Raw genomic sequence first — 11,630 nt, forward strand, 5'->3', positions numbered from 1 at the left:
ATCGCATTTTACTTTTTTATTTTTTAGTAAATTAAACAAAAATTTTGTAGACACCAAAATATTCTCAAAATATTAAAACTTGTGCAGCTGTGTCCACCACTTATCTCTTAAATTTAATGGGTTTACGGTTTACCAGACATGGCAACGCCACTCGATGGAAGTGGATACCCTTCCATGCCCCCTATTCTCTCCCAATACGAGGATATTAATTGAATTTTTTTAATATAATAATATAAAAAGTTATAAGTCGTTATTTCAAAATATATATGTATTTGAAATCACGATTAATTAAGAAAGTAAATGTTTTGACTATTGAAATAAAAAAAGAGGAAAAATATAGTGTTTGAAAAGTTTCTGCTGTTTTGTTTGACGGTTGAAATTATTAGTTGCGTTGTTAATAATAATAATAAAAGATATATTTTTAAACTAATAAAAAAAGAGTGTAATTATCTGAGGTTGGGATTAAAAAAGAAAGTATTGAAAAAGATGGATGGCTTAGAAGTAAGAAGTGTGAAATTGTCCGTATTGTTGTTGATTGCATTTGGAAATTAGTGTGAATAGTTGAGGGCGAAGAGTGATGGGGAGGTGTGGGTGTGGGAAGGAGGCATTGATCATGATGATTCAGGTGGGTAGTGAGTAGGTGACACAAGTGGATGGGGCTCTGCTTGCTTGGGAAGTTGAAAACATTGAACGCAGCAACCCGCCTTACTTTCTTTTTCTACACAAACACCACGCACCACCTTTCATCACTTCTTCTCCTCAAATCCTCAACACCGGCTGCACCTCCTTCCTATATGTGTTTAATTAGGGTTTACATGCAAATCTCTCTTGGTCGGTTCCCAGATAAGGCCCTGCCACTTGGATAAGGTTCTCTTTTCTCTTCTCTTCCCCTCTTATCTATCCGATAATACAGATCTCAATCTTTCGTTTTCTTTCTTTCTTTCTTTCCAGATAGCTAAACAAACAAACAAAGTAAAACCTTCTTTTTCTTTAAATTAAACTTGAACATGGCGAATCGATGGTGGGCTGGGAATAATGTGGCTATGAGGGCAACCGACTCAATCTCAGCGTCCCCATCAGTGCACCTGAGAAGAGAACAGGAGTTCCTGGACACTCCCACCAACAACAACAACACTCCAACAAACAGCAGCAATAGTAACACCAACCCCAACACCGAAGAAGACGAGAGCAGAGACACCGGTGCCGCTGCTGGAGCAAGGGGAGACGACAACAACCCTGCAGACCCGGCAAGCGGACCAGGAAGCAGCGGAAAAAGGCCACGTGGCAGGCCTCCGGGATCTAAGAACAAGCCTAAACCCCCAGTTGTCATTACCAAAGAGAGCCCCAACGCACTCCGCAGCCATGTTCTTGAGATCAGCAGCGGCTCCGACGTCGCTGAGAGCATCGCCACCTTCGCCAACCGCCGCCATCGAGGTGTGTCGGTCCTCAGTGGAAGCGGCATTGTTGCAAACGTCACGCTCCGCCAACCCGCTGCTCCCGGTGGCGTCATCACTCTCCATGGAAGGTTCGAGATACTCTCACTCAACGGCGCTTTCCTGCCCGCTCCTTCTCCTCCCGGGGCCACCGGACTCACCGTTTACCTGTCCGGCGGTCAGGGGCAGGTGGTTGGCGGAACTGTTGTGGGTTCCTTGGTGGCTTCGGGCCCTGTAATGGTGATTGCCGCAACCTTTGCCAATGCTACTTATGAACGGTTACCGCTTGTGGAAGATGAACAAGTTGAAGAAGAAATGCAAGTGCAGCAGCAACATTCAGGAGGAGTGAGTGGTGGCGGTGGCGGTGCTGCTGCTGGTGGTGGCAGTGGAGGAGGTTCTTCTTCTCAAGGGGGTGGTTTGGGTGAGGGTGGTGGTTCTGTGGGGATGTACAATTTGCCACCGAATTTGATGCACAATGGTCAATTGGCGGCACATGATGTTTTCTGGGGACCTCCACCGCCTCGTCCTCCGCAGCCTCCATCTTTCTAAAGGGACGACAACGGAATGGGACGAAATGAAGTGAAATGTTGTTGTGATATATCTCTTTCATCATAATAACTGACTTGTTTGTTGTACTTTTGTGCAGTGACGGTTTTCTTTCTTTCTTAGCAAGGTAGTTAGGATGATGAGGAACCTTAGCTTTTTCTTTTGTTAGTTCAATATTTTGCTTTGCTTCAAAGGAACTCGCGAGTAGTAATTTAATCTTCAGATATGTTTTTATTTGTACTCTTTTTCTGCACCTGCTATCTTCAATTCCCTTTTTCTTTCAATATATCTCTTGTGGTGGAAGAGTTGAGTTATGATTGTGTAGGTGAGAATGAAAACCGTGAAGGGAATATGATTAATTGGTGGCTCCTACCGCTCCTCCTATATTCTATTCTATGTGGTAAGTGTACTTTGTTTGTTAATTGTTTTGACTCCTCCCTTGTTTTCCTCATTTGATTGCATGGGTACTACTTGCAGCAAGTATTAATTATGTGTTGGACACTAGCCATTCAATTCTCTTGAAATAACTAGCCTAGCTAGTTCTTATTGTTTATTATTTTCCTCTTGTCTCAAGAGAGGAATCATATATATGGTAGGGTCAGATCATGAACCTTTCCCAGCTCGATTTAGAGACTGAGCTGGGTAATCTCAACTATATTATGCAGGAATCCGGCACCTCTTAGATTTGAAGTCGGCACTGAATTTTGGACCATAGTTTGAACCACTCTTGTTTTAGAGACAAATCTACCCAATATAATCATTTACGGTTTTAAAAAAATAATTTAGTGTGGCACAACTAGTTATAGACATGAAGAATTTGATCCTTATATCGATGAAGATTGGATCAAATTAAAGGTGGTCAATCAATATTGTTCCGTATACAATATGCTCATTTTTAGTTTGTTTTGGATAACGTTGAAATCTAGGAAATTTTGATAGTTTGACTCGGCCCCTTCTATAAGTATCCCATCACTGGTGTGGCTGAAGCATAGTACAAGAATGTACTAAGGTGCAGTTTCCCTTGTACTACTTGGATCCTTGCTTTCCCTTTTGTGTATTTCGGTGAACAAACTGAATGTCCAGTAAACTTTTATTAGGAAATAGTAGAACCAAGACATGCATGCCTATTGATTGCAAAAAATTGTGGGTTTTTTTTTTTCCGGTGATGCATTTCAATCAGTTACTAGGCTTCTCTTCTCCATCCTTTCGGTTGTTGTGATTCCTTCAGATTTTCTGTATATTATATTGTAGTAGAATGTATATAAGCATAAGATATTATCAATACTGGGGTATATGGGTCAACTTTCAATTATCTGTGATTGTAGCCTTGGATTTTTGTTAGTAGTAGCTATCAAAGTGGAGGAGAAAGCAGAGATAAGGAAACCCAAAATTCTTGTAAACTAGCAATTCTTGTTGGGGTTAGGTTAGTCTAATGACTAATGTATAAATAAAGCCAAAGGCCAACTAAGCAATAGAGTACTACATTATTTTCCCACTTGCCTTAGATAATGCTTCTCTTTAAAGCAAAAGGTTAAAAAGAAAGAAATTAATAGAGGGATAAATGATAAACGGTGAAAGCATAAGAAATTAATTATGCTTCATGAAAGAAATATATATTTGATTTGATGTTTATTTCTTTAGCCAAATGTAAGCAGACCAGAATTAGTTTAATTTCTTAGCTAGGGTAATGTATATATATCTATATATGGTTCATATTGAATTTCATTAAGTTTATTGTCTCATATGCATTGCATGCACAATCACTCACCTTCCAAAGTACCATTTGTGGCTGTATATTTTCTTTTGTTATTTCTTTTTGGAATGCAATAAACATTTTTTTAACACGAAAATTGATGTAGGCATATTAGAAACACTATTTATAACATAGTAATATAGTATGGCACTGGAGATGAGTATCTTAGCTAAATGGATACTCTTGAAACTTATATTATATATATATACTTTAATATACAGTATTTTCTTATGCTATTGTCTTATTCTATGTATATATCGTAAAATTGTGTACTGTTATGTTGTTGGGGATGTAAATTTGTGGTATTTGAGTGAGGGAATACAATGATAAACAAAAAGTACAGATGAATTAAGTTAGATGATTTTTTTAATTATTATGAGAAGATTAGTTCATTTGAAGGTAAAAATTTACATGCAGATATATATGTTTATGTGAGGTTGATAATTAAAAATTATCAAATAATTTAATTTGTTTGATTAAATGTCTAAATTTTTATTTTTTCTGTTATTAACTTCACATGAAAATGAAAATTACATGCGAGTTCCTACTTTATTTTGCATATTTTGTCTGTTTTGATTGAATATGTGTCGAATATGTTAGGGGTTTAAGGACACTACTTTGACATGGTTTTGATAATCAGATTGAACCAATTGGTTCAACTTGATGAATGAACTTAGCTATCAGATTGATTCAGTTCAACATAAAAACCTTGATAGTAAATAGGTCAAAAGAAATTGTTCTTGGTAAAAAATCGGTTAACCGGGTGTATAGGTAGAGTTTTTTTAGCAATTAATTAGTTTAAAATAATAAATTACAAAAAAATATTTTATTATAGGAGTTGAATTTAGATTGAAACTTTAAATCTTTATTTCCGTAAGTTTGGTCTTGACTCTTGAGAACCTCCCCAATCTTAGAAATTAATTATTCTCAATATACAACCGTCTTATTTATACAAGTCTAAATATTCTATTTCATATCAGACGCGTCTCTTCTAATACGTTGATTTTACGCATCTCTTAATTTAACAGATTTTTCATTCAACGTGTGCACATTTTTTTCGTGCCATTGCTGTATGTTCTTTTCTTTCGTTATTGTCGTCACCAATACCACCTCCACATCTTCCTCCTCCTCCTCTTCCTTCTTCTTTTTTTATTAGAATTTCTTCTTCTCCTTTCTTTTCCTCCTTCTCCTCCTTATTTCGTTGTTGAAGATAATGAATAATTCAAGTTTAGATTATCAATTGAACCAAAATAAAATTGATTATTATTTTAAATCCAATCAAGTAGCTGAGTTGTAGTTTGATTCTAGTTAATTTTTTCATTAGTAGTTTATGATTCTGTAGGCAAAGACGGATTCATGTGTAGGGGTGTGGGGGCAATTCCCCCATTGAATTTTCAAAAAACTAATAATAAGTATATATGTGTAGAGAATGGATTTGGATTTTCTAAAGTTATAAATTTTATTTTAGAGAGTAAAGTGTAATTTTCTACCCTTGAATAATTTCTCTTTCATATTTATTTTTAGTCCCACCTATGAAATTAATGGTGAGAGATTACACTTTACTCTCTAAAGTGAAATTCAAACTTTAGAGGATTCAAATTCGTAGAGAATTGTCCCATTACAATAATTTATTTGCCCCCACACTTCAATAAAAGTTATTGTATTATATAAATTCAAAACAAATATTAATAATAACTAATAATATTTTAATGATTTAATTGCCTAATAAGCTTAACTTTTTAAATATAAATGAGATTATTAGTATTTAATATTTTTTTATAATTTATATAATTTATTTACTTTTTATTGTTTTGTTTAATTTAATTTTGTTTATACATACATATAATATTATTTTCATTAAAAAAAACTTTTACTGTAATATTATAAAATGTTAACTTTGTAATTAAATATCGAAAAATTATTTGATATTTGTTTAATATAAAAAAATATATTATTTTGTCCTATAAATGTAATTTGACGGATATCAAAAGCTTGACTAAGCGCAAGTATTAATAATAAATGTATTATTCATGCAATATTATCGAAATATTAAAATAAAAAATATTTTTAAATTAAATTACTATACTTTTAGATGTATCAATTATATTTATTTATTAGAAATTTGATTAGCTAATATATTCCAAAATTTAAATATCTAAATATATTAATATTAATATATATTTTTTATTATTTTATTATATTATTTTGCCCCCACTTCTAAAATTTTTTGGATCCGTCACTGTTTGTAGGTGAATAATATTTCATCGTTGATGGTTTGAATTGAATGTAATGTAAAAGTTTTGCATTGAAGAAAATATTTTTCTGCATTTGCAGTAAATTTGGGTGTAACACGAAAATATTTGGAGTATTCTTTAAGAATTTTTAGTGTATGTGTGGTGATAAAAATTTTCATAATTCAAAACTCTTCATCTCCTTCATCCTCATCTTTTGTTGCTGCTGTTGCTTCTTTTTTATCGTCGTCATCATCATCTTCTTTTTTTTCTTATTCATCTTTTTTTTCTTGTTTTATCTTCTTAAGTTTATTCTTGTTTTACTTTTTTAACAAGAATAAAAACAAAAAAAAAATCATACAAAGAAGAAGAAGAAACACATAATAATACAAAATTATTTGAAAGATGATGAACTTACATTCATTCAACTAAAAGAAAGAAAGAAATAAGAAAAAAAAAGAAGAACAAGAAAAAAATGCAGCATTAGAGGAAATATTTTTCTATGTTTGCAACAAATTTGGGTGTAACACGAAGATATTTGGGTGTATTGTTTAAGAATTTTTGGTGTATGTGTGCTGATAAGTTTTGCATAATTCAAAACTCTTCTTCTTTCTCTTTCTCATCTTCTGCTGCTGCTTCTTCTTTTTTTCATTATCATCACCATCTTCTTCTTCTTTTTTTTTTCTTATTCATCTTTTTCTTTTTGTTTTACCTTCTTAAATTTTTTCTTGTTTAACTCTCTCACCAACACCACCTCCTTCTCCTCCTCTTCTTTCTCCTTCTTTTTTCATTGGAATTTCTTCTCCTCCTTCCTTTTCCTCCTTCTCCTCCATCATCAGTTATCTTGTTGTTGAAGATAATAAATAATTTAAGTTCAGATTATCAATTGAACCATAACGAAATTGATTATTTTGAATCCAATCAAGTGGCTGAGGTGTGATTCGATTCTAGTTAATGTTTTCATTAGTAGTTTATGATTCTGTAGGTGAATAATATTTTTGTTTGTGAAAATTGTTGTTCATCGTTGATACTTTGAATTTGAATGTAATGTAAAAGTTCTGCATTAAAAAAATATTTTTCTATATTTGAGTGTAACATGAAGATATTTAGGTGTATTCTTTAAGAATTTTCGGTGTATGTGTGCTGATAAGTTCTGCATAATTCAAAACTCTTCTTCCTCCTCCTCCTCATCTTCTACTGCTTCTTCTTCTTTTTCATCTCATCATCTTTTTTTTTCTTATTCATCTTTTTTTTTCTTGTTTTATCTTCTCAAATTTCTTCTTGTTTTACTCTTTTAACAAGAATAAAAACAAAAAAATCAAACAAAGAAGAAGAAGAAACACATAATGGTACAAAATTACTCAAAAGAGGATGAACTTACATTCGTTCAACTAAAAGAAAGAAAGAAATAAAGAAAAAAAGAAGAACAAAAAATGCAGCATTAGAGGAAATATTTTTCTGTATTTGCAGCAAATTTAGGTGTAGCATGAAGATATTTGGGTGTATCACGAAGATATTTGGGTGTATTGTTTAAGAATTTTTGGTGTATGTGTGCTGATAAGTTCTACATAATTCAAAATTCTTCTTCTTTCTCCTCCTCATCTTCTGCTGCTTTTTCTTCTTTATCTTCTTATTTCATATTCTCATTTTTTTTTAGAGGCAAAAATCAAACAAAGAATAAAAAAATACATAGTGTTACAAAATCAATAGAAAGAGAAGTAATGAAAAAAATATAGCAACGACAATAATAAAAAATGACGATGAAGATAAAACACACGAAAAAAAAGAAAAAAAAACGCAAAAAAGAAGAAGAAGAAAGAGGAGGAGGACAAACGCAAAGCATATTATAAAAACTGTTGAGTAGTGCGTGTGTTAACGAATGACATCCTTTTTGTTGAATTTAAATTTAACCCAACTTATATGACTTATATGTGTAGCGCTTCTTAAAAATTTTAAAAACTTTGTTCAATCGTAATGTCCCTTATTAGCAAAATTGATAATAAATTTATGATTTCAATTAACTTTTGTTGATTCTATTTCATGCCATTAATGATTTCTTGCTGCTTGTGATGTGATTTATCTTAGGATAAAGTGTTAAAAAGTTATTTAATGATATATATAACAAAGATTTTTATTAGCTATTAAACTTTTCTTTTGGGATTGAATGGATTTTAATTTTGAACATTACAATATCACAAATTTATTCACATTATACTCTTACACACAATATTTAAAGGATTTCTATTCACTATTTGGTTTTAGTCAAGTTTGGAATCCGAATGTGATTCATGTATTATCATTGTGCCAAAGCTTCGTGCACAGCTATATTAACCTTTTTTTTTCAACCATGCTACGTATACATTAAAATTAGGGCAATTTATCTAATTAAATAAATTCTGTCAATTATTTATCTGAATACATAAAAGAAAAATCTCTCACGTATATGTGCAATTTTAATTTTATGTAAACTGTGGGAGTTAACCACAATTTCTAGTTTGTATGTAAACCGTTGGAGGCTACAAGGTTTTATAATTGGAAAAGGTTTTATAAACCACGGATTATGAAGGAAAAAGCTAAGGCATAAACCGTGGTTGCTTCCCACGGTTTATGAAGAGGAGGACTTGAACGAAAACCCCATAGGTTCCCATGGTTTACATGTAAAGTATAAATTATATGATCAAATTTTTTAAAAATCAAAATTTTTTATTTTTTATTCTTAAATTATATGATCAAATTTTTTTATTTAAATTAAAAAAATAAAATAAAGTCCACCAATATCTAGTAAACAACGGATCTGTAAATTTATTATTTTTTAATTTTTAAACTAAAAAAGTAATTTTTTTTCTAATATTAAAAAAATAAAAAATTCTAACAATATACAAAAAATAAAAAATAAAAAAATTTAAAATTTTTAAATTAATTTATTCTTAATTTGTGAACAAGTGCAGCAAAAAAAGTCAACTGTCTGAGTGTAGCATAATCCGGTGAATAAAAAAATAATTATGTTTTTTATTCACCGGATAATGCTACACGCAGATAATTGACTTCTTGTTGCTGCACTTGTTCACAAATTAAGAATAAATTAATTTAAAATTTAAATTTTTTTATTTTTTTGATATTTTTGGAATTTTCTAATTTTTTACAATTACATGAAAATATTATTTCAGTTTAAAAATTTAATAAATAATACAAAATTTACAGATATGTTATTTACTAGATATTGCATGGACATTATTTTATTTTATTTATTTAAATAAAAAATTTAATAATGTAATTTAAAAATTCAAAAATAAAAAATTTAGTTTTTTAAAATTTTTTAACTTTTTAAAAATATTTTTTATTTTTTTATTCACCGGATAATGCCACACCCAGACATTTAACATTTTTTTGTTGTACTTGTTCACAAATTAAGAATAAATTAATTTAAAATTTTTATTTTTTTGTTTTTTGGATATTTTTGGAATTTTTTATTTTTCTACTATTTGAAAAAAATTATTTTTTTAGTTTAAAAAGTAAAAAAATAATAAATTTACAGATCTATTCTCTACTAGATATAGCTGAACTTTATTTTATTTTTTTAATTTAAATAAAAAAATTTGATCATATAATTTAAGAATAAAAAATAAAAAATTTTAGTTTTTAAAAAATTTAATTATATAATTTATACTTTGCATGTAAACCGTGGGAACCTATGGGAGTTTTCGTTCAAGTCCTCCTCTTCATAAACCGTGGGAAGCAACCACGGTTTATGCCTTAACTTTTTCCTTCACAATTCGTGGTAGGTAGCCACGGATTATGCCCAACCTTTTCCAACCATAAAACTTTATAGCCTCCAACGGTTTACATACAAACTAGAAACCGTGATTAGCTCACACGGTTTACATAAAATTGAAATTGCACATGTATGTAAGAGGTTTCTCTTTTGTGTATTCAGGTAAACAATTCACAGAATTTATTTAATTAGGTAAATTGCCCTTAAAATTAGCTATCAAAATTAACTATTACTATAAAATACATATTGAAATATAAATACACATTAAAAATAAACTAAACCATACATATATTTATACATAAATATATTAATAATTAATTTTAGTAGCTGATTTTGGTGTGCAAATAGTATTTTTAAATTTTTTTATGACAGTGCATAGCTATATTTAACCTTCTTTTCTTTTCTTTTTTTTTTGGTCTTGAGCTATATTAACCTTCTTAGTACATTATTCTAGTCATATTGGGCTTTGTATTCATTAGGATTGTTAACATTTACATTTCATCGCATGGCTAGTTAAAATAATAAGTTAATAACCATCGTGAAAAGCGAAAATTTATTCACGTTACCCTTACAGAGTTATGATCTTCTGAAGATGTTTAGCGTCTTCTAGTACTCCCACTGCAGATAACGGTGCTACTATTTTTATGATTGAGCATTTGGTATATCGTGCTATTTGTTATTTACGCGTTTTAGGAAAAAAGTTAAAAAATATTTTGCAATTCTTAATTAATATTTCATAAAATTTGTATATAGGTAATTATTTGTCTGGAAAATAAACTATGGCTCCCTCTAGATTTTGTTTGGATGAATAATGGAATGACAAAGAAATGCTTTGCATGATTGGATGTGTCTTTTTTTTTTAGGTTTTTTTGTTTGGTTAAGGATGTGTGTTTAGGAGTGAGGGACGGAGTAGTTATAGATATGGGCCTTTGTACAATAAACAAACTCTAAACTATGGAGTTTTTTTTACACAGTTTGGTCGCTAGAGTTTCAGCTAGAGGAGTTTTTAATAGGAATTGTTTTTCTAGGAATAAAATTTATTTTGTTTATTTATTGGCTAGCGATAGACCATTAAATAAAGTTTAGATCCGCGATAGATTAGTTTTTGACTTTTCGAATTGGAAGATACCGTAGGAAACAAAAAAAATATTTTGTTCATTTTTACCAAAAAAATATTTTGTTCACCAAAAATTTTTTTGGACATGTTTGTTTGCATTTTTTTAATAAAATTTTATTTTTTCATTTTTTCTTAAAATGTTTAAGAGCAAAAAACACTTAAAATAGAAATAAAAAATAGAAATGCAAACTAAATACACCCTTGAGTCTTTTGAAAAGAGTTCAAGATTCAAATGAAATTAAAAGAGTTTCAAGAATTTAATAGTTCATTCTTTAATTATTAGAGTTCTAAAAGTTCCATGCTGTAAAATAAAAAGTACGCGTAAAAAGAAGCATCTTAGCTGTAGCCTGTAGCATGTATTACAATTTACATGTAATCAATGGTTAAATTAGGAAATGCTACTTGTTCAACACAAATCAGTTTTTAGTTAATTTTTAAATTTAATATTTTATTATTTTAATTTTTTAATTAATTATATTTTTTATTTTTAAGAAACTATTCTTATTTTAAACTTTATCAACTAAAGAATTTCTAATTTATTATTATAATAAAACATTTCTTTTATTTTATCTCTCTCTAGTAACGTCATCATTACTAATCTCCCGTTCACACACTTTTTCTCTTTAGTAGAGACTATATTATTCTCTCATATAGCAAAGTTCTCTACTTCAAATAAAAAAATCTCTTGTAAGTATCGTAACACCCTACCATACAGAGTCTTATGCTTAAGTTATAATTCAGAGATGGCAACTATTACGACCTTTAAAATAAAAATTTA

General features: G+C 30.1%; 1 protein-coding gene across 1 annotated transcript; it reads left to right on the forward strand.

The window, feature by feature from the left end:
- Positions 1–511: 511 nt before the first annotated feature.
- LOC107480857 (AT-hook motif nuclear-localized protein 15) lies at positions 512–2,219 on the forward strand. Its single transcript, XM_016101050.3, has 2 exons — positions 512–867; positions 952–2,219. Exon 2 carries the CDS (start codon positions 1,008–1,010, stop codon positions 1,980–1,982), a length of 975 nt encoding a protein of 324 aa, XP_015956536.1. The 5' UTR covers positions 512–867; positions 952–1,007; the 3' UTR covers positions 1,983–2,219.
- Positions 2,220–11,630: the final 9,411 nt, after the last annotated feature.

Source organism: Arachis duranensis, chromosome 3 (genome assembly GCF_000817695.3).
Source record: "Arachis duranensis cultivar V14167 chromosome 3, aradu.V14167.gnm2.J7QH, whole genome shotgun sequence".
NCBI lineage: Eukaryota > Viridiplantae > Streptophyta > Magnoliopsida > Fabales > Fabaceae > Arachis > Arachis duranensis.

What these genes read in the sequence shown, in the direction of transcription:
- LOC107480857 (XM_016101050.3), top strand. Translation starts at nt 1,008, where the DNA reads ATGGCGAATCGATGGTGGGCTGGGAATAATGTGGCTATGAGGGCAACC.